The following is a 23998-nucleotide window of genomic DNA, read 5'->3' on the forward strand; positions in this document are numbered from 1 at the left end:
AGGAAGCATTGTGAAGTACCTCCACAAGTGTGAATTTCATATGAATCAAACCTCTGTTGTAACTAGCAGCAATTTTTTATTTTTTTTCTTTTCAGAGCTCTGTTTTAGGCTCACTCTGCAGTATCAAGTTGCCTTTGTTATGCTGTCAAGATGTGCAAAAATTAAAAACATAACCTTCAACACAAGAATTGTTATACTGGTAAATGGGCCCTGCCACTTCATCTGCTTCCCTGTCCTGTGAGAATCGAGCTTTTGTTGGCTTAATTTGTCTTCCAAGGAACACAGGATATCTTTGCTAATAATGAAAACAGCTACAAACTTTTCTTGTTACCATATGTTGTGTCTCTTCCTCAGCACTCTGCTGGTAGAAGTTATGCCAATCGTGGTTTAAATGCAGCCACGTCCAATTGTACCGAACGATCCAAAACTTATTTAAACTATACACCTTTTAAAGTCTCATTGGGAGCTTAATTTATACAACTTTGAAATACCTTTACATTTCCCCAAGAGAGTAAAGGGAACTGTGTACGTTAATAACAGACTTGTGAGCTAACTATATCTGATCGTTATGAGTTCTTCAGAGATACAAAAAGTAAGCTGTAGACCTGAGGTGAATAAAAGGCTTCTGATTCATGAAAGACTTGGGCTGACCTTGCCAGTGTCATTAATCATGAGTAGAGCTCAAGCAGATTGTATAGCACTGTAGAGATTTTAGAAGGTGAATATGAAGATGTAAGCACTTTGGGGGCCATAAACCACTGTCTTGCAAAATGCCTATGCTTTAGACAATCAGAAAAAGTCACATGAAATAGTTTTACAGAAGATCTTCTGTGACATAATGCCTTGCACTTATCCTTACTTCTGTTACCTGCACAGCTACATTTATGCATGGGTATGTACATAAAGTGTGGACAAACATACTGTTTTATATTTTTATTCTGCCTCTGTAAATGTTTTGGCAAGAACAAAATTAATAAGGTTTCCATCCTCAAAAGACTTTCTAAAATGTCTGATGTGGGTCTGACAGTGAAATACAATGATATGCTGAACTGTAGCAGATGGTCAGCTGAAAAATAACTATCTCTACAATATGTATGCCTATAGTACCTACAGAGTAACAATCTAATTGCAAACAAAAGTGATGTGGAGTTCTTTACATATACTTCTTTAGTGATACTTACAAGGGAAAAAAAGTCTTGGTACTAAAAATACAGTAAAACTCTTAAAAAACCCTCTCCACTTTACGTTCTAATAATAGTCTCATTTTAAAAGAAGAGGGGGAGCCAAGGGAAATTTCCTTCACATAAAGGAGTAGCTGCTTTCATCTTTTTATTATTTTGGAAAAATGTAATATTTTCATGAACATTTTAAATACTCATTGATGAATTCTAAGATCTTTTCCTTTTTAATTTGGGCTTTACATCTTCGGAGTGAGCAACAGAATTTTAAATTTAAATTTTCAGTGAAAATTTGGAAGAAGAAATGTGACATCTTGACATATTATTTTCTTCTTTTAAAAAACCAAACACAACCCCCAAACACAATGTACACCCCCCTCCCCTTAGTTTTAGTCATTAGATATACTCCAGGAAATTATCTCCAGTTTTGTTCTAAAAGAAGTCAGCATGTTGCTATTGCTTCTTGTCTTAAGGTTCTTGTCCAATTTACCATTCAGTTTTGCAACACCATCACAGCAAACTCTTTACCACTTAAATGATAAAAGTTTCAATAGGCACTTTAGTGGAATTACGAAAAAGCTACCACTCTTCCACCGTGATGCCAGAAAGCTATCTTCTTTCTAAGTCAGGTCAGTAAACTGTACCTTGTAGGCCTGAGCTTGTCTCAGTGTAATTCCAGAGTAACAAAATAACAACAACAAAAAAACTGTGTATATTACAGGATTTATCTTTCCTTCGTAGATCAAACCAAATCTGACAGTATGTTAAATGCAGTAACTTGCTGGAAACAGTTGCTGTCTTTTATAACCAAAGGAATCCTGTCCTATTATAAAGCTTAGGTTTATCTTTCAAATCTGTTGTTGGTTTACTTTTCTTTTTATTTCACTGTTGTAGTTGTACTTAAGTGACTTTGTCAGGCTTATAACTTTCTTCTTCTCCAAACATGTCTGCCAAGATCTTAAAGCGAGGTCCCCAGTCACTCAGATAGTCATAATCCTGGTCTGCCTCTGTAGTAAGGGAGTCTATAGAGCTGAGAGACTCTGCAACAGATCCATTTCCTTCATAAGCATAGGTTGCCAAGGAGTCATAAGGGGGTGCGGTTGGATCTACATCATTTTCCTGCAGCCTTTGATTAATGAAATCTCTTATGTCTGTGTTATCTTCCACTGGTGGTCTCTGCCGTGGAAAACGCAAGCTGTCTGGTTTTATGTCCCTGCGTATTTTGTTATCTTCAATCACTTTGGGATTCCTCAGAGCACCTATGTCGAAAGCCTGGGTGTCCTCTTCTCCACCTCCTTCATCATCATAATGGATAACATTATCTCTGATGTCTTCTTTAGAGGTCATCAGGGTGTCCTTTTTCTTCTGCCTCCGTAGTGCTACATACAGTACCACAATGACTGTAACAAGAGAAAACTGAAGTTAAGACATGCACGGAAATAATTTGGTACTCTGATGATACATCATTATCTCTTCCTTTGAAAGCTGCGAGCAATCAAAGGGATTTTTTCCTTAGAACACACGCTCCTACTATTCTTTTAAAAATAGCAGTGCTCTAGCCAATGAAAGTAATTTACTGTTTGATGTATAAGTCTAACTCCTTAGTGCTTGCTGTGTTGTGGAAGTAACAAATAATTTTCCTACTGGCCTGCTTTGTGAACAAATAGAATTGAGCAGGACTTCAGCTTTTTATTTCAGAGTGACATAGAGATGTGATTTTTTTAAAAAATGTCTTCTGTAGCAAAATAGAGAAAAATTCCCAAATTTTCACATTGCAGACAAAAAAACCCCATAGTATTAAAGAGAAAAATAAAAATCTTTGAAATGGAGAAAAAAATAATCCTACTTCAGCTTTTTGTACAGCAGAGTTTGGCCTCTTCAGGGTTCCGCTTTGAAAAATCCCATGTGATATGGTTCTGGAGAAAAAAAAGGTCCACGAGAGCCAGTTGATTTTCTAGTATCACCTCCTCCAAGGTCAACAGTCATCCATCCCAATGAGCCTGAAATCAAGCAAAGGCAGCAGGAGGCCTGCATGGATGAGTAAGGAGCTCCTGACTAAATTCAGAGATTAAGAGATAGGCATATAAGAGGTGAAAACAGAGACAGGAGAGCCATATAGTCACTGTCTGAACCTGCGGGAGTGCCCGTCTGGTGTTGAATCTTGCGAGGGACATGAATGGCAACAAGAAGGGCTTGTACAAGTACAACAGCAGCAGAAGAAAAAGTAGGGAAAACGTGGGCCCACTCCTGAATGGGAGAGGGGACCTGTTGACAAAGGACACAGAAAAGGCCAATCTACTCAATGGCTTCTTTGCCTCCATGTTTATTGGTAAGGTTGTTCTTCAGGAATCCCAGATCCCTGAAATCAGAGGGAAAGTCTGGAAAAAGAAAGACTTATCCTTGGTGGAAGAGGATCAGGTTCGGGAACACTTAAACAAACTGGACATGCACAAGGACATGGGATCTGATGGGATGCACGTGAGTGGCAAGGGAGATGACTGATGTCATTGCGAGGCCACCTGTGATAATATTTGAAAGCTCAGGGACTGGGAGAAGTTTCTGAGAACTGGAGCAAGTGTCACTCCTATCTTCAAGAAAGAGGAACAAGCTAGGGAACTACAGGCCAGTCATCCTCACCTTGATCCTGAGGATAGTGATGGAACAAGTAATTCTGGAAACCATTTTCAAACCTATCAAAAACAGGAAGGGTATCAGGAATAATCAGCATGGATTTACAAAGGTGAAATTCTGCTTAAGTCACCTGATAGCCTTCTACAATGAAGTGACTGGTGGATGAAAGGGAGAAAAGTGCATTACTTTTATCTGAACTTTAGCAAAGCTTTTATGCTTTCTCCCATAACAACTTTCTTCTTAGAAAACCTGAGAAAGTGTGCACTAGACAAGTAGACAGTGAGGCAGATTGCAAAGTTGGGCAAACTACCAGGTTGTGATTAACAGCCCAAAGATCAGATGGAGGCCAGTTACTAATTATGTACCCCCGAGGTTGATACTGGGACCAGTTTTGCTTAACATCTTCATAAATGACCTGGATCATGGGATTGAGTGCGCCTTCAGCAAGTTTGCAGGTGATACAAAACAGGGATTGTTTCAGCATTTAAAGGGACCTCACCAGGTTGGAGGAATGGGCCAATAGGAACCCCATGAAGTTCAACAAAGGAAATTGCCAAGTCTCGCATGTGGAGAGGAATAATCGCATACTGTAGATGCTGTTGGCTGACTGGCCAGAAAGCAGCTTGATAGATAAGGACATAGGGTCCTGGTGGGCAACAAGAGCCAGCAATGTGCCCTTGTGGCAAAGAATGCCAACAGCATTTGGGGCTGCATTAGGAGAACACAGTCAGCAGGACTAGGGAGGCGGTAATTCCCCTCTGCTCGGCCCTGGTCAGACACACTTGGAGCTCTGGGTCCAGTTCTTGGCTCCTCAGTATAAGACAGACATGGACTTCCTGGAATGAGTCCAGGGCAGAGCCACAAAGATGATTAAGAGACTGGAAGATCTGCCATATGAGGAGAGGCTGAGAAAGCTGGGACTGCTCAGCCTGGAGAAGAGAAGTCTCAAGGGGATCTTATCAATGTGGAGAAATACCTGACAGATGGAAGTAAAGAAGATGGAGCCAGACTTTTCTTAGTGGTGACCAATGACAGGGCAAGAAGCAATGTGCACAAAGTGAAATGCAGGAAATTCCATTAAAACATAAGAAAAATGTGTCTTTATTCTTAGAATGCTCAAGCATTGGATCATGTTGCCCTGAGAAGTTTTGGTGTACCCATCCTTGGAGATATTCAAAACCCAGCTGGATTTGTCCCTGAGCAACCTGCTCTAACTGAGCCTGCTGTAAGCAGGGAGGTTGAACTAGATGAACTTCAGAGGTGCATTCCAACTGTGATATTGTGATTCTATATAATATAAATGTTACAAAATAATTTTATTTCAAATGGCAACTCAATGGCAATCAGCTTGTTTCCCCCCCCCACACACACACAGTTTGTCTTTGAACATATACACAATTAAATGCAAAATCTGCTTGCAGTAAACTGGCCTTTTTGTTATTTTTAATTCCCTAACTGCATTTGGTAGAAATTACAGTGTTCTAAGTTCTTTTGTTTCAATAACACAATAATGAATACAGGAGTTGCAATGATTATAAATTCATGGTCAGGCTTGTGTGGCCTAAAATAACTCCTGATTCTGGTAATATGTTGACTGTCTTTTGTGTAGAAATTAGTTTGACAAGAATGACTTCAACTACAATTTTAATGACTCTGTGTCAGGCCAGGTCCACAGCAAGAAATGAAAATCCAAAAGCAATTTTAAAATTGATCAATGGAATAGTAAGGAGAAAGTCTGGATATAAGATAAATGCCATTCTCTTAGGTTACACACAGCACTGGAGATCTCATTATTTTTACATTAGTTTTTCTGAATAATATTGCCAGGCTGATTGGAATAAAGGGAGTTATTAAAGGACCAAAACCTCTTTTCCAAACATAATCTCAGTAATTCAGTTTGGTGTTCTGCACAAAGCAGGAATTAAAATATCTTCATTAGTTTTGTATATGCCAAGAGCATCAGTCAGGAGCAGATCTGGTAAGGAGTTCTTTGACGTAATTATTTTTGATTTAATATGCTGACGTTTTTTAATTAAAATTGGACTTATTTCAATAAACCATTAGGGAAACATAAACACAGTTCTGTTGGAGGCCTCCATGATCACCTAGCAAATCTGGGGGAAATTCAGAGTTCAGGTATTCCCGCTTCCCTCTTCCTTCTCTGTACCAAGAGCACCAAGCTCTCTGCTGTGCAGTTCACACTGTCCATATTACTGGAGACAAAGGTGGCAACTTGAAAGGATTTGCTAGAGCTATGTGTTTACAGCTTCTAGGCACTTTGCACTGTAATAGAGAAGTTAGATATCCAGGGATCCCTGCTTTAAGACAGAGCTTTAATTGACTTATCTCTTAATGTGAAAATAAATTAAAGCTTTTTTCAAAATGTAATTTCATTGATGCTGAGGCTCACCCCTGGCTACTTTTACCTAAGAAACCCCTAAAAGTAAAAAAGTAGTCCCAAGGAGTAAAAGAGACAGCATGCTTCCGAAAAACTGACAAACTGACTTAAGGTTGGTTTTGGTTTGTTTTTTTTTTCTTTTTTTTTTTTAATTCTTCAGAATGGGTGTATTTGTTCTTAATTCCTATTCTACGGGAAGTATGATCGTTTGCCATACTTGTCTTGATTTGAAACTACATTTTTCTCACAACATAAAATTTTTACACAGGACAGAAAATCTGACTTTTACCCACTGCTATTTATGTAATCCTGAGCCTGCAGTAATTTACTTAACTAATAAATTACTGTATTATCAAAATGTTAAGAGGTATCCATGTGTTATATTCTGTGTCTACAGCTATTTTAGCCTATGCATTAGATGTACATAAGGAGCAGCATGAGGTCTAGGAAGCCCACGTGTAGCAAAAAGAGCCATAGGCTAGCATCTGTGAGAATTAGTCTTCTTTCTGCAGCCTATGTTGTGCCTGTGTAAGCTACAAAGTTGGTTTTATTTTGCTATCAGTTCATTAAGGCTCTATTAAAAATAGGATGCTCATGAGTATTGACTGCTTTGGGCATGCTGTAAATAAGGCAATATTTAAATATAACTAGATCAAATAACAATGCCACCTTATGCCCTGCTTGCCTGAAATTGAAATGTTTCCTTAAAGTTTTACATGGATCTAGCCAGTCACAGTCTACGTTGTTTTCTCCTCTCTCATTTCTTTGTTCTTCTTTTGCTCAAGTTGGCACGAAGAATTAAATAAAGGGCCTTACTAAGTCCTTACTGCTGCTACTGTCAGCAAGACTTTTCTACCTTAGTAATAATCCAAAAATATTAATTCTTCAAGGAAAGTTTTTAAACAGAACTCTTTCAGAGAAAAAAATATAGTTTGGATTTCAGTGAAAGCTGGTTCTCTTCATGCAAGAAGAAATATGTAGGTGTTAGCAGATTCATGGTCACGGTCAGTACTTTGGGTTGCTTATCTAGAAACGTAGAAGCATTCTCATAAACTGCCACACAATTTCAATGGCTTGTGTTAAAATATAGATTAATCTAATAACAACACAAATTAATTCACAGGTGCATAATTAGACTAATACACTTCACATGGTTTCATGAGAACTAACCTAGAAGTATAACAATACACAACAAGATTGCAATCAGTGCTCCTGTGCTGAGGCCTACTGGTAAGAAGATTGCTTCCACATTGCAGGACAGGATGGTGCCATCAGCATCACATCTGCAAACACGGATAGTCATTGTGTTTGTGCTGCTCTGGACAGGGTAACTGCTATCTTCTATTACTACTGGAAGAAAGTACAGCTCTTGCTGCCTTCTGCTGTAACCATTTCTCCTGGTTTCGATCCCAGCTGTGTTGTCTGTAAAACATGACACAGTAATTACAGAATTTTTATTGTGTACTTCAATTCACCATTGTAGTTTGTATCACCCTTAGTAATAAGCAGCTATTCCATTTTTTAAACTCAGTGAATGACATACTTTATGTATTTCCCTTGTTTTATCATTACAGAAGGTATTGTATTTTGACCAGTACAGCTATTTTTCGCAGAGCATTAAACAATATTCCATTTCTTGTTAACTTGACAGATAAATTTTCAAAGAAGACATAAATAATAATTTAAAAAAAGCATTACAGGTACTAGATTAGGAAGGCTTTTCAGTTTTTCTTTTCTCCTCGTCTCATTATATTCCAAGCCTGTGGTCCAAAGGACTTTGATTGCAGATGGATTTAGAATCAAGTCTCTATTATTTAATTAATTCCTCTTTAACACTGAAAGTAATATACCTAAACAAAATGCAAAACCCTTTCAACTTTCCTGCCCCATTACAAAAAAATGTACAGAAATGAACCGAGTACTTTATAATCAGTACATTTTCCATCAATTAGTCACTAGTGTGTTCAGAACTCCTAGAAGTTACGTTTCATCATTTCTTCCCAGTAGGTAGTCAGTTATCACTGCTTTTCTTGAATCAAACAGGGTAGCAAGGAAATGATGTGTACATTGAAAGAATTACATTTAAAGCAAAACCAAAATTAAATTATCAGGGAATTAATTAGCTGACAAATCTGAATGAAGGTAGCCTGCAGCAGTCACCTTTTGCCATTTCACCCATGTGCTTTACTATATCTTTTGAAGAGGTCACTTGGTGTCCGTGTTATGACTTTCATCCCTTCTTGGAGTTTTGTCACTAAGTAGAAGGATTAAGGGCTCTGAATTCAACACTCAAATACTTGTGGGCGGTTCTGATTAAGGACACTAAGAAGGAACCCTAAATATCTAAAATCAGATATGTTATGATCAGACACCATTGAGAAAGCACTTGACCGACAAAATGTTTACTTCAGAAGTCCCTTTTTATCAAACTCAAACATGGCACATAGACACATCAAGTTCAGTGACATTTAGTTTTGAAAAAGAAAAATGTCTCAAAATTGTTTGAATCAAACCAAATCCCATATTAAGCTTACTCATTCTATGATTAATCATCTGCACTGTATAAAGAGTTTTAGATCTAATTTGAAGTCATCCAGCTTAATCTTACTTCTATTCTTATTTCTATTTCTATTAATAGAATTATTTCTAGTCTTTTTTTTTTCTTTTAATTGCAATGTTGAAGATCACTTTAATAAATGTTATGATGCAACCAATTGGTTTTCCGTTCTCCTTTGAGAAGAATCAAAGAGATTGAGCTCTTAAGTCTTCGACTTTGAACAATTTTTGTTGCTCCTTCATGACCCCTTTCAATTGTTCAAGGTCCTTTTGAAAATATGGACACAGACACGTGTTTGAACTGTACATGGAGCAGCCTGGAGCTGCGGTTTGAAGCAGAGACAGCTTGTGGTTCTTCAGTCTGTTGGCAATAAATTCATTTTCAGGACACGTGTGACAGTCTGGAGAGAGGGAAAATTCTCTCTTTTACATGAGCAACTGCGTGTGCTCAGCAGGGAAACAGCCCTCTAGGGAGCAGTGTGAGGCCAGGAAAGTGGAAAGAGGAAGGTGGGCAGTTCAGCTGGAAGCACTCCAGCTTTGCCCTGGCCTCTCGCTTCTATGCACAGCTGGTGGATTGGTCTCAGCGCTGCTTAAGGCATAGTTTAGAAACATAACATTTCCCTGTATTTGTATTTATAGAGTCCAAACACAATCTTGAACTTCTGTCTTACTTCTGTCCTCATTAAGTTATACTCAGAGGAAGTACGGAACCCAGAAAAGTTTATTCTTTTGGGCGCACTACAAACACATTACACCTGCTGTAATATCCCACCACCCATAATTTTTAGCTGTATATAATAGTACTGGTTATTGGGCTTCTGGATGTGTTTAAAATTTTAAATGACCTTTAACAATCAAAATTTCTTTAACAAAGTACCTGCTTGGTACTAACATAAGTGTTAACTCAAAAGATAATGGTATTTATGTTTTTAAAAGGCTTCTGCAGTGAAAATAAGGTCGTGTTATTATACCTCTAAATTGTGCATAGAGCAGACCTTCCATCTTTTTGGCAAACAAAAGGCAGAAGATATTGAAAATATTTTACAGAGTTTCTGTTTACATAGATTTTTCTAATAGCTCTGTAAAATTATCAAGAACTAAAAAGTCTTTTATCGTTGGAAAATATTCCACAAAAGCTTTTTTCTGTCTTTCTTACATTTCAACAAATAGTATACTACTTTCTTCTTTTTTAGTAAGCATTAAGAAATGCTTTTAAAAGTGTGTAAAAATGTACATACCCCCACACACAAACATTTATGCATGAAAAATTATGTGTCAGTGGTTTCTAACTCCATTTTTTATGGGAATATTGCATTTGTTTTTATACAGTAGAGAAAGTTTGTTAGCAGACTACTGAGATCCAAACTCGTCTTGGTGTCAACATTACTGGTTCAATGGGGAAATTTAATTATCTAATAATATTTGAGCGATATCCTCACCAAAATTATATGCTAAGCACACTTCATAAAAAATGAGAAAGGTCATTGAGTTTAAATATTGTACAGCCTTTTTAAGTTTAAGAATTCTTTTGAGTAATTAAACATGCTAAAATTACCTGAGAAGAACTGGAAGACATATTTAAAACAATAGTTTGTAATTATTTGAAAATACTCGCTTCTGGAGAAGAGTAATGACCTATTCTTTCAAGAACAGAAGGGAACTTGAATCCATTGTAAGGTTGTCCTTCATATTCATTGAGCTTTCTGTCTCAAGGAAACTGTTTGAATGGTCTCTGATAAAATGCTGATCTATGTATTTTTGGTTTCATAAGTTACTATTATTCATGTCATGTATTACAGTTTCATTATATACTGTATTTACAAATCATTAAGTTCAATTCTTTGCTCATCTGTAAAATGCTTTTAGTTTCTATGACATACTAAGATAAAAGTGACTAATAACTATTTTTGTCTTGTCATCTTCACAGAGAAGCCATATATAAAGATAAAATAAGCAGTTTATTTTTCTGCTGTTTCAAATTTATTTCTTACTGAACTTTCTTAATGATTAAGTTCTTCAGGATTAACAGTTGTGCTTGGTTTGTTGGCTTTAATTTTGCATCACCTAACATTGACAAAAGTGTATGGCTTCAAAAATAACGTGAGTCACATAGTCAAATGATTTTTTAAAAAGCTAAATAAGTGGCATCTGCAATTTTTGTCATTTTGTGTATAATCCATTTCTAGTCCTTTTTAGGGGTTGGGTTACTTAATTCTCAGGAAAGGAACCTTTACATCATACTCAGAATCACCTCAAATTTAAATTAGAAATAATAAATACAATTAATAATTAAAAAAAAAATTATATACTTTTCCTTAAAAGTAATACTTATAACCTTCATCTTTAAATAGGCAAAGGAATGTTACTGAGCTTTATTGGATGGCTTTAGGTGTTTCTTCTCTCCCGAGTAATGTAAACCCTTTTTTAATGAAAAGCATATCATATCTCAGTTCTTTAAAGATCACCTAATAGCTGACAAACTCATTGTTAATTTTTTTTTCCTTATTTGATTAAAGTAACGAGTGGTGAAAATTTACTACAGTTTATTATAATGTTTTATCTGTGTCTGTTCCCAACACTACATGCTTGAAGATGTTTACAACAGAGAAAAATGTCTAGTTTTTCATCCTGGGTTGTTCTTTGCCATTTATCAAAGGGATTCAAGTGAAAAAGAAAAAAAAAGATCAATTATGATAAAAACTGGGGAGAAAATCAGAGATGTTAATTCTATAAATGTACAAATTATTGAGGGTTGTGGGATATTATGCTGCAGCAGCACTGTCCATATTTAGAACATATTCCTCTGCAGGACTATGCATCCTCTGGAAGGCACAATAACTGGGTACTTTGAGAACAGTCAGCAAAGTAATAGTATTTAAACAAGGCAGCAATAGTGCCTTGTTTAAAGGTATACCTGCATTGGCATATGAGTTCTTCCTGAGATACTGAATGATAAAAGGAAGAAAATAAAACAGGTAGCAGTGTTTTTGCAGGCCTGTGGGGAAATCTCAGCCTTTGGTGTTCTGACAATTCCTGTCCCCTACAAATGAGAAAAGGTGCAAGACCTGAATTTATATTAATGTATGTACTAGATAGTTTAACAATTAGAAATGTCACATAAAATTTAGTCTGTAGACATGACTGTAATACAAAGTAATCATATTTGTCATTATAATCCCAGCCTGCTGCTTTGAAAGAGAGATATGGGTAAGCAACTTACTTCTGTAGTCATGGACTGTGAAATTTGGTTTGTTGGAAGCTTCAGCTGACAGTCTGAAGGAAAACCTTTGTCCAGCTGGTGACAAATCTTTGTCTGCTGCAGTGACAGTCTGTATCACCTGAAAACAGATTAATTCTGAAGTCAGTTCAATCTTCTACAAAAGCAGTTTTGTAGAAGTGCAAAGTGAACATCAAGTGAAACAATGGAAGTGAAATCCTGCTGCATTACTCTCATTCCCCTACTATATTGGACAGTGGAGGCAAGAAGTCTGACTACCTAGCCCCCAGGACTCATGATGTCTCAGAAGGTGTCGCTTTGACATATTTGAAGGAAATCAGAAATATTTACCCTATATTTATAGAAGAAGTGTTTAATATCGGGGTTTTTTTGTATCAAAATACTAGTGATTATTTTCAGGTGAGTGATTACTTAAACACAGTTCACTTTATCTGCTACAACTACTAACATTGTTACAAATGGTACATAGTGTAGTACTTCACAAAGCTGCACCCTAATTTTACAGCTTGAAATGGAGAGGTCTGCACCATGTCTTCACTTCAGTCTTCACTGGCAAGGACTGCAGCCGCTCTGCCCATGATGCAGAATACAAAGGCAAGGATTGGGAAAATGGAGAACCACCCACTGCAGGTGAAGATCAAGTGCGAGACCACCTGAGGAACCTGAAGGTGCACAAGTCCATGGGACCTGATGAGATACATCTGTGGGTCCTAAGGCAACTGGCAGATGAAGTCGCTAAGCCACTAGCCATCATATTTGAGAAGTCGTGGCAGTCTGGCAAGGTTCCTGCCGACTGGAAAAGGAGGAAAATAACCCAAGATCATGGAGCAGATCCTTCTGGAAACCCTGCTGAGGCACATAGAAAACAAGAAGGTGATTGGTGACAGCCAGCAGCCAGACTCTACATCTGGGTCAGGGCAATCCCAAGCACAAATACAGGCTTGGCAGGGAATGGCTGGAGAGCAGCCCTGAGGATAAGGACCTGGGTGTGCTGATTGACGAGAAGCTCAACATGAGCCAGCAATGTGCGGTCGCAGCCCAGAAGGCCAACCGTACCGTACCCTGGGCTGCATCAAAAGACCTGTGGCCAGCAGGTCAAGGGAGGTGATTCTGCCCCTCTACTCCACTCTCGTGAGACCCCACCTGGGGTACTGCATCCAGCTCTGGAGTCTCCAACGTAAGAAGGACATGGACCTGCTGAAGCTTGTCCAGAGGAGAGCCACGAGGATGATCCAAGGGCTGGAGCACCTCTCTTATGAGGAGAGGCTGGGAGAGCTGGGACTGTTCAGCCTGGAGAAGAGAAGGCTCCAGGGAGCCTTCCAATACCTAAAGGGGCCCTACAAGAGGGCTGGGGAAGGACTTTTTATGTATGAATGTATCACTATGCATGTAGTGATAGGACGAGGGGGAATGGCTTTAAATTGGAAGAGAGCAGGTTTAGGTTAAACATTCGGAAGAATTTTTTTATTTTGAGAGTGGTAAGGCACTGGAACAGGTTCCCCAGGGAGGTTGTTGAGGCCCCATCCCTGGAGGTGTTCAAGGCCAGGCTGGACGTGGCCTTGGGCAACCTGGTCAAGTGTGAGTTGTCCCTGTCTATGGCAGGGGGGGAGGTACTTGATCTTCAAGGTCCTCTCCTAACCTAAACTGTTCTATGATTCTATGATTCTGTGATTCTATGTAAATCTGAAAGGACTTTTGAGTTCCAGAGTCCTAACTACTAAATTTCAGGTAAGCACAGTGCAGTTAAAATGTTTCATAGTAGGATTGCCACTCTTCTTTTAAAAAATAAGGCATTTTTTTAATGTAACAAAATTCAAAATATTTATAAATTTTGACAGCTCAGTCCTTATCTCAGCCTTCCCTGTAAAAGTTAGTCCCTGGATAAGGTGCTAATTAAGGTATCTGATAAACTAGAAGCTAAATTAGGTTGTATGGTAGTTAGTTAGAACATATATATATATATATATATATATAAAGATGAGATACAAATATCACATGAAGTCATGGACAAATCTGTCATAAGACAGTAAAGATCATGTGAACTGACTACGTATTTACATACATATAAAGAGAAGTCACTGATTACACAGCAGGCTGAATATATCCCTTCCATGGCTGGTACTAACTTTCAAAGTTGAACAGCTGAAGTTACAAGTCTTGTCTTCGAAACAGTATTAGCTGTTAATATGTATGATGGTTGGCCTTGGTGCTTTGCAGCACTGTGTTTAGTTGCACAAATTTTGTGCAGAAGGAGTACATGCCGATAGCTTCTGGGGCCAGCTCTATTAATAGAGGTATCACTCATGGTATAAGGTGATATTCTGAATCTGAAATAGTTTTTGCATCCTGTGTATACATTTGAAACTGCTTATAAAAACAAGCTTTCAGGAACATTGTCTTTGAAGTTGTGGGTTCTTTTTCTCAGAATAGGACACAGAAATGTGTGTAATCCATCCAACACCATGTTGGATGACAGTTTTATTTAAGTGTCTTTAAGGAAGGGATTCTTTCTCCTGTCATAGCTATGAAATGCATAGTAAAGGGTGGATCCAGCCCATATAAACAGGGATAATAAAAATAAATAGACCATAAAAAGAACATAAAGGTCAACAAACAGAATTTCAAAAGGTGAGTATTTCCAACACAGACGTTTTATTTATAAAAGAATTCTAACCATTATGTCATTTTGAAACCCAGAAATTTATATTGATATAACCAGTAAGGAAAGAAAAAGCAAAATAGCAAGCATTGTAAATTTGAAATACCTGTCCTGGTTTGGCGTTTTCACATACGGACGTCTCATATGGAACTGAAATTTCAGGAGGAAACTCATTGACATCCAGGACATTTATTATAACGTTGACTTTGCTGGTTAATAGTGGGTTACCTATAAATGATTTTTAGGAGAAAAACATTAAGGAATACTATTTATGTTTGTTATCATCACTGCTGCCCATGAGCTGTCACATAAACTGTTTTGATCCCAGTACTGTGACTTCTGAAAGCCCTTGACTTCCATTTATTTCTGATCTCTACTAAGGAGAAAACAGAAGCAAACTTCTTATCACTTTGTACCAGACTTTGATCCGTTACTCTTCATGGAGTAAGGGATCAATCAACTTGCTTATGTTTATCAGAGCATAAATTAAAGATTTTGAAGTTCTACCTGTAATTAAAGATGCAAACATTTCTCTGATCACTTTTCATGGACTCTGTGGAAAATACTTCCAATGATTAAAACTGAATTCTCTTTTCCACAATGGAATGCAGAAAATCAATATTTATTACTTAGTCACTGCTTACATCTTCAAGATATTAAGGAGGTAAGTGGACTATACCATTTCAAAGATGGAGAAAAGTAAAAGAGAAAGATATAAAGAAAAATCTTGCTGAAAGCCAGACAAAGTCAGTGGTAAATTTACCAGTGAAACATGTAGAGCTAGCATTCAACTTGTGGTTAAACCATTAGGCTATGTTGTAACAGTTACTTTTTAACTGCGTAAGTATTTGCAGGCATCAAACACTTTTGTGCAAAAGACATGCTAAAACCCAGTATACATTATGCTTCTTTCCATTGTCCTACCAATGCAGATAATCTTCATCAGTCACTAGATGCATTTTGTAAGCTAGTTTACCTGCAAATGCAGTGTCTGACAGAAAGTAGACACAAATTCAATACAGAGGAGATAATACTCTTTTACTTTACGCTGAGAACCCTTGCAAGATAGCAGATACGTAAAGAACAGTTTAGCTGGTGAGTCAAAAGGATAATTATTTTATCCTTCCACATTAAAGAAGAGTGGCAGCCACTATACAGACACAGTTAACTATTCAAGAAATCTATGCTATGAATCAGGGTGGCATAGGAGTGACAGCACAGGGTCATGGTTAAGTACAAGAATAGTTTTCTTGAATCTTCAGACATAAATGGACCCCTCAAATGGTTTGCATTAGCTGCTTACTTCATAGTTTGTACAAACTTCTGCATTTCTGTTGTTTACAACTAACATAGCAAGGGGCAAAGTCTCTTTACACTGGCGCTGCAGAAATTTTAGATGATTTCTTTCTTGTTCTTAGGAACTACTAAATGAAGTGTTTTCAAGAGGCCTCTGTCAAAGCCAAAAGGTATTCCCCAATGATTTCCCAGTTTAGTAGGACCAGCTGCAAACAGAAATGTACTTTACCCATTTACAAGTACTGGATAAACTGACCATCCTACAAACTCATCTTGGAATCGAAAAAAAAACCACAAAACCCCACTATCCAAATTACACAATATTTGTAGTTCCTTCTTATGAACACATCTACTGAATAGCGACTATATCTAATAATATCTCTTTTAATCTTCATTCGTTTCTTATTCAGCATCATCCCTACTTGCAGAATGTCTCTGTGGAGAAAGGCATTGTGCAGTATGAATGAAGACAGAGTTTGGTCTTGCAGCTGGGAATTAGGCAGTGGTTCTCTAGGTGCCTGAAGAACCAGAAGAAATCTAGATCACTTGCTCACAGTTGAATTGGTTCCTTTGTGTAACATGAAACAAAAAAGTGTGAAGAAGTTATTTTAGTCAGTAGAGGGCAGGACCCCTGCTCTATATATATAGAACAGAAAAGCCCTAAGGAGGTCAAGTTCATGCAGTTACTGGCCGAAACAATCTAACTTAAAACTCCCTTCCTAGCAGTACCCACTGCAAAGAACACAGCAGCTCACATGGAGTAACTCAGGTTTTTCTGTAGGTTTTGTCTGTTTATTTTAAGGGATAACACTGAACATTAGGAGTTCAGGATACGTTCCTCAAACACATTAGAGATTAACGCATTGCCATGGAAGTACAGGCATAGTTGTTAGTTCCTTTCCTCTTAGAAATATGTTAACAATGCCTCTCCAGTAAAAGAACAAATGTATTGAAAACTTACACACCACGTAAATGGAAGATATTAGCCAATTTTGATAATTTCTATTAAACATATCACTTTCTATAACAAGTCTTCTTAGGCTATATTTTTTGAAGTATCTTACATAAATTATTTTTTCAGTATTTTGGAACAGTGTACATATTATGGAACTGTATATTTTTAAAATGAACAAAGGGACTTAACAGTTTGCCTTCCCTCAAAATCATGATAGGATAGCATCCTTTGGAAATATACAAGTATACTTTTTACATTTATTTATCACTGAAAGTCTGTGATTTATTTTCTATGATTCTTTGAAAGATATATTAGAGGAAAAAATCTTTTCTTGCTAAATATTTTAGCCAGGTAGAATTTTACCTTGCATAAATGGTCAGCAAAAATCAAACATAAAAGTAAACATAATTGCTACAGCATAAGATGGACCCAATTCTGGGTTTAACTTTATTTATGTGATCAATGGGGACACTATGGGAGCATGGGCATGACAAAGAACGACACACCAGCATGGTGTGGTTTGCGCTAATATCAGTTTAACTACTCATGTATATAAAGAAAGATTGCAAGAAGATTATGTACAGCTTTGAATTCATATACAGTTACAAAGACCTGTAATACTTGATGTGAATAAGGATGAAGAATTGCATTTCAAATACCACTTTCCAGACTTGACCTCCATTTCCTCTTGTTCTGTTTTGTTTGCTGTTTGTCTCAAAATGAAATCTTTTTGAGCCCTGTGAGCACAGCAGTGACATGCATGCTGGCATCAGTGAGTGAATCACTGAAAACTTTTGCTCATGCCTTTTAAACACAGATTACACAGATGAGAAGACAAATCAGTTAAATCATTAGCCTAGGAATTAAGAAACTGTTTTAATGTTTCAATTCTGCCTGTATCTAAGATACAGGCAAATTAATTAGCTTCTTCCTTCCTCAGTTCTCCTGTCTGTAAGACAGTGACAACCCCACTTCCTTCTTTTGCTTGAGTACCATCATCCGTTAACATCTTTATGGTTCAAGGATACTACAGGAGTGAAAATATGTAAAATATTTTCACTAATGAATTTGTGAAAATCCGAGGTATCTGAGAAAGTAGATACTGACCATTAAGGAGAACTGGTGATTCCTTAATCCCAGTTATGGTATGCAGGAGAAGATAAACCCCATTTTAGCATTTAATCTAAGGTTTCTTTAGCAGTCATAAAATTTGTGCCTAGAGTTAGAGGAGTTGGGAAGATGGTTTGGACAGGAAGGGTTATGGTTACTTTATATTTATTTTCAATGTTAACTAGAACCTTGAGGAGGGGAAAGCAGAAATAAGATCTTATGCGTCTTACCTATTTCCTCTTTTGTAAGATGCAAAAACCATTTCTGTACTAGGTAACTAAGCAGCACACTGATAAAATTTTTGAGCACTGGGTTGGATTTTTTGGTTTGTTTTTTTTTTGTTTTTTTTTTTTTTCAGTTTTGTTTTTACAGCAGCCATTGGCAGAGTTTTGGCCTGGGGCAACTAGTGATCTTTCGGACAATTCACATGCATGTGCTGGGAGTTAGTATGGGAGGGGGACCACTCTCAAAGAATCGATTTACACGTGGGCACCCTGTTTGGAAGGTGTGTTTAATGGCATAGAAATGGGCTACTCCATGGCAACTTTGTTTTTGAAATGAATGCAAGCCATGTTTAATTTATTAGTTTGGACGGAGGCTGTGGGATCAAAAATGTTCAGAAAAAGCAACCATGAAGGCTACCAGGGTCTTGATTTATTCTAAGAAGAAAAAAGATAACCACCAATGAAATATAGTCAGGGAGTTAAAAGAAGTATGGAGAAATTGGGAAGTGATATGGGGCAAAAAAAAAAAAGTGAGTCTCAAACATCCCCTCCCTGTTCATGCACTTTGTTCTATATAAAGGCTGATTTTTTATTTCTACGGATGGGTAAGGGCCCTTCTGCATTCAGGTTGTCCATGTCATCATCCGCATGCCAGCAGAACAATCATCCACCTCCCACTTAAAAAAGATCTCTACTTTGGAAAAGGCTTCTTTAACAACGGCAAGAATAAAGTTACGGTGTTTTATGTTAAACATGACAGTACGCTGTCCATCACTCCACACTGGTACACCTCTGAGATGTTCTCAAGAGTCAGTTGTGCTGCTATTTGGAGATGGATACCCAGACAGTGTTTAGATCAGACGTTTGGAAATTTTTCAGGGTTAGAAATAAAGATCACAATATAATGCCACATGGTCAGAGCTGGTCATTGCTTAACTTGGGTAGAATAACTTCCCTTATCCCAGTTCCCCATGTGGAACCAGCAGCATCTGTCCATGTGCAAGATATACTACTGTGTTACTGCTGGGTAACCAGGACTTCCCTGGCTGTGAGTGCACAAGTTGACACAAGCAAGCCTAGAACAAGCCCATTTCATAATTAACTGTTTGCTAAGGGTCCAAGTTCTGCCTCTCTTTAAGCTGCTAACCTGCATCATGCCTGGTGTAGGCAAGGATGAAGGGGCAGGACCTGGAACTTAGGGAAGAATAATCTCAGTATATATATATATATATGAATATATATGTCAAATGAATGCAGAATGAGGACACTGGACATGAAACCATTTACAAATTCCTAAACAACCAGGCTTTTGAACAAGACTTTTTTTTTTTTTTTTCCTCGGCAATTTCTCTGCAATAGGTGATGTCAGCAAAGGTTACTTTAATAAACACAAGGTAATTCTCTTCTGCCTGATTTTTTAAATCTATTTCTTTACAAATTATAACTTCTGGTGCTTTAGTGATGCTTTAGTGCTAATAATGGTAGGATTTATCAGCTTATAAGAAAAGCCTCAATGTTACATCCATTTCTACATTTACATCTATCAATTGCCTGCTCCTATGTTTAGCTATCTAAATTGCATGCCATTTGTGCCATTGTTTGAAAGGTAACTTGATTGCTCAAAAGTCATAATATTACTTCAAGACTCTACTGGCCGTGAGAAAAAATGTAACACAAGTATCATCTGTGATTCATACAGTGTTTCATTTTGAAGCTACAGAAGAACAATGGGGAACAGTGACTTAGAAGGCCCCAGGGCTAAGGCCCAGGAAGGGAGCCCATGCAAGCCTGCTCGTGACCTTGACATCATTTTCCATGTATCAGGGAACAATAGCAAAGCTGGTTTAATTTATTTTTCTCTCTCCCTTTATGGGGATAAAGTTGGTGGTCTTTGTTTATAACTTGCCTGTTCAAGAAAAGATAATTTGCAGAATGACCATTCAGGTGTATCTAAAAAATGGGGTTTTGTTGTTGTTGATGTTGTTGTTCTGTCACAGTGGGAAGGCAAAATGCCTATTTTAGCAATAAAGTTTTTTAAGTAACAGAAAACATGCCTTTTGCTAGTTTGGAGTCTGTTTATTTTAAAGAGATAAGGTAATGGAGAACTGAAAATACTTAGGAAACAATAGTGACCATTCTTGACACAAGTTTATGCAACCGGTTGCAATACCGGGCCACTTTCCTTAGGTGACATCATCTATATGTCAAGGCACTGTTCAGTGCACTTTTTCACTAGTAAGGCATGGCAGTTTCAGTGTTTCTACATCAGCACCGAACAAGTCGCAATTTTTTATTAGCAGAAATTCTTCAAATATAGTATTTTTTTCCCTCTCTTTTTCTTCAGCTGTTTTTTCTTTTCTCTCTAACCTTTTTTGGTTGTGTGCTGTGTGTCACCCTTCAAACCCCAGCCTTTATTTCTGTACTAACTCTTAGTCAGACTACTGCATATAAAGCTTTGACAGTTAATATGCCTCAAAACCTCCAAAATATTGCCAATTACTGGTGTAGTACTGGTATGTCAATTGTTTTTAATGCTATGGATAATGGTCAATGTATAAATATTTTGTAGCTCTGTAGTAATTTTTGAGTAGACTTAGCATAAAAAGTTGTTTTTTAAAAATTGTCTGCGAACATTTGTTCTACCTGTTATGTGATTTCCAAGGGGTTAAAGTTGGAAACAAGATCAGCAAAAAAATTACAAATCTCAAATGTTCTTTGTCCACCAGTAAATCTAAACAGTTAAACTTTACTGAAACATAGACCATTACGAGACCTCCCTTCTGCATCTACCTGCCTTTCAGTTTCTCTGGAAACAACTTACAGTTTTGCTGGACTTTCTGTCAATATACACATGCACATGTATCTCAATATACTTAATGACTGAGTGATAGATTACTTTCCTCTGTCAGTGTATTCCTTTTCCAAGCTATGGAAAAAATTCAAGTTTTCATTTGACTGGTGTCCTCATTATATTTTCAGGCTGCAGGGAATGAGCTTATGGTTCTTTTTGAGATAACTACAACTGAGACTTTATTATTTTATTTTAAATAATGTATATCTTCTCTGCTTCCAAAATATCCCTCTTCCTGTTAGTAGCATGTATTATTTTTTGAAGACTCGATGCCAAGCAATACATTGAGGAAAACATGTTCTTTGCTTTTGAAACTTGCATTTCTGGACACATAAACAATATAGAATGAATAGGAAATACAGCAGAGGTTCTCTTCTACAGCCTATTGACATCAACAGAAAGACTTCTGTGGCCTTTATACAATTGCTAAGTGACCAGAAGACTTGTATTCAAAGAGTGGCATACACCTATGAGACTTCAGTTTGACAGGGTCGTGAAGGAGGAATGCAAGGGACATATGGCAATTAAGAAACCTGCAGCTACATAATACAGAGGAAGAAGGGAGTTCTTATAAAAAAAAAAAAAAAGGCTAAGTGGGAGAAAACATAAAGACAAGAAACAAAAACAAAAAAAAAAAAAAACAAACCCCACACCACAAATCATATAGGAAAAGAGAACAAGTGGTTTGGCATAAAGTCTTGGGCAGAGAGAAAACACAAGAGCAGAGATGCCGCACACAGATTGATTCATTTAGGGCCTTAAATCTGGACTCAATTTTAGTGTATTTTTTTGTCTGAGAATCAAATGAGTCTACATTTTTCTACCTTCAAAAAACAGATTGACAGACCTGTTACTTGACTAACCTAATTTCACATGGAGTGTGTTACAAAATCAGAAATAAGAATTGAAAGGTCTCCATACAGCTCCTTATGCCCTTTGTGATGACAAAATATTTTTCAGCTTCTGAAGCCACTGTGCCTACATGAGGGCTACTAGAAAAAAGCTTACTATACAAGACTGAACATCACATTTAGCCTCACAGTGAATCTGGCAAAATGATATTTATTGGGCCTTCTTAAATAATCTTTTGGTGATACATGCACTCTTCACAGCATATTTATGCCTGAGCACTACATTCTGAAAAAAATACCACATTAGCATATTAATTCAGTTTGTGTCATACTTACTAACTTTACTTGCAATTATAGAGAAATTGTACTGTGCTGTGCTTTCTCTGTCCAGTAATTCATTAGTAGCAATGGTTCCTTCAGTAGCATCTATTGTAAAGTAGCTGTCCACATCATTCTTCCAATCGATGAAATATCTGTATGTGAAAAACATTAAACAAAGGAGATGCAAATGTGCAAAGATTACTCATTTATCATAACAGCAGTCTAGCTAGTTCAGGTTTTGTTATTTTTCTCTTCCCAGCTATTATCATCCTTGCAGGAAGAAGACAATAAAGAATGATTTGTTTATTTATTTTTTGCAGAGTTGGAATGTTCAAGGGGAGATGGGATATAATAAAAGATTTAGTACTTCTAGTGTTCAGATTATTTGAAATCTTTGAGCTCCCAAGACGTTGATGCACAGCTTCTGTGACCCTGATCACTTATACCAGTCACTTTGGAAAACACTAGATAGGCTTAGAGGGAAAAAGAGAAAAGATATCTGAAATAGTGCTTAAGATATGAATGGCAATGAAGAGTGATTCAGATCTGGTCTCTTTACATCCATTTGTAGCTGTAATAGGCTGGAAGTAGCCTCACTGGACTTGCAAAGAGGTGTCCTAGTGGACGTATACAGGCTGTTGGCACAGTCTACTTAAAGATCCCTCACCTAAGGGATCATTGGAAGAGTCATAGTATGAGAGATGGAGAAGAGCATGGTTACTCCCCCACATCTATAGGAGCAATAAAAGGTTCTTTGCCTTTGGGAAGAATAACCAACTTTCACTGGAGCTGGAGCTGTGAGGAACAGAGCAATACCATTGGGTTTTTATTCTCCTGACCCTTTGTTTGTAAAAAAGTGTGAACATAGAACAGATTCAAAACTCAAAATCTGTATTTATTTGTTATTTTTCCCTAGCAAGGACTTAATAGAAAGCAGAGATGTGCTTGTAACCATAGCTGCTTAAAAGCAATCTGATAATTATTGCAAACCCATTTCCCTTAAATGCTAATTAATTTGAAAGTCTATTTTCACATTTGATGCTACTGTTTGTAGTCATAACAGAATAATAATTTTTCTGATGCAGTGCCGCCAGCTACTAATTTCCTTTTCATTGTTAGTCTCTTCATACCTTGATGATGTTTCTCAAAAACTAGGCAGGATGAAATTGAGGAAGCCATTTGTGAGCAGTAGGCAATAAGAACTAAATGGCACTCAACAACAAGTACATTTAGAAGATTATAAGGGCCAGAGGACTGTGCCTATTACACCTTATTGCATGTAAAACAGTAAGAATAAGAATAAAAGCTAGTATTTCCTTTCTGATTAGTGCGATTTAAGGAAAGAACATATATGGAATGTAATGATAAACACTATGTTTATTTCTGTAGAAGGAAGTAATGGTAGAAAGGGGTATATAACATATTCCTGAAGAAAATGTCTCAAACTGGAACTCAAGAATGCGAATAGCTAAGGAAGACTTGAATAGTGCAAAAAATCACAAATAAGGTATCATGCTCCTTTGGAGATATTTTGTTTAATCTTTCCCCTTAGGAAGATGCGCTTTGTCTAAGTACCCTACACACCACAGTACAAGCCAGTGAAGAAAGTACAGGACCTAGTTCAAAGCACAGTGTAGGTGATAGCCTACTTCACCAGGAGGCCTTGAAACTACAGAAAACATATTCAGTTTGAACACTGTTGCGTTTGAAGCCGAGTTCAAGCATGAATA

At 37.2% G+C, this 23998-nt stretch overlaps 1 protein-coding gene across 1 annotated transcript in view; it reads right to left on the bottom strand.

Annotated features, from left to right (window-relative positions):
- Positions 1-1620: 1620 nt before the first annotated feature.
- The window catches only part of CDH12 (cadherin 12, type 2 (N-cadherin 2)), a 95493-nt gene continuing 73115 nt past the window's right edge, over positions 1621-23998 (bottom strand). The window contains exons 7-11 of the mRNA XM_009883162.1: positions 22284-22420; positions 14767-14888; positions 11984-12101; positions 7378-7629; positions 1621-2578 (exon numbers count right to left, since the gene is read on the bottom strand). Of these exons, the coding sequence (XP_009881464.1) occupies positions 2079-2578; positions 7378-7629; positions 11984-12101; positions 14767-14888; positions 22284-22420 (1129 nt within the window). The 3' untranslated portion in view covers positions 1621-2078. The remainder of the gene's footprint in view (positions 2579-7377; positions 7630-11983; positions 12102-14766; positions 14889-22283; positions 22421-23998) is intronic.

Source organism: Charadrius vociferus, unplaced genomic scaffold, assembly GCF_000708025.1.
Source record: "Charadrius vociferus isolate BGI_N301 unplaced genomic scaffold, ASM70802v2 scaffold153, whole genome shotgun sequence".
In the NCBI taxonomy this organism is placed as follows: Eukaryota; Metazoa; Chordata; class Aves; order Charadriiformes; family Charadriidae; genus Charadrius; species Charadrius vociferus.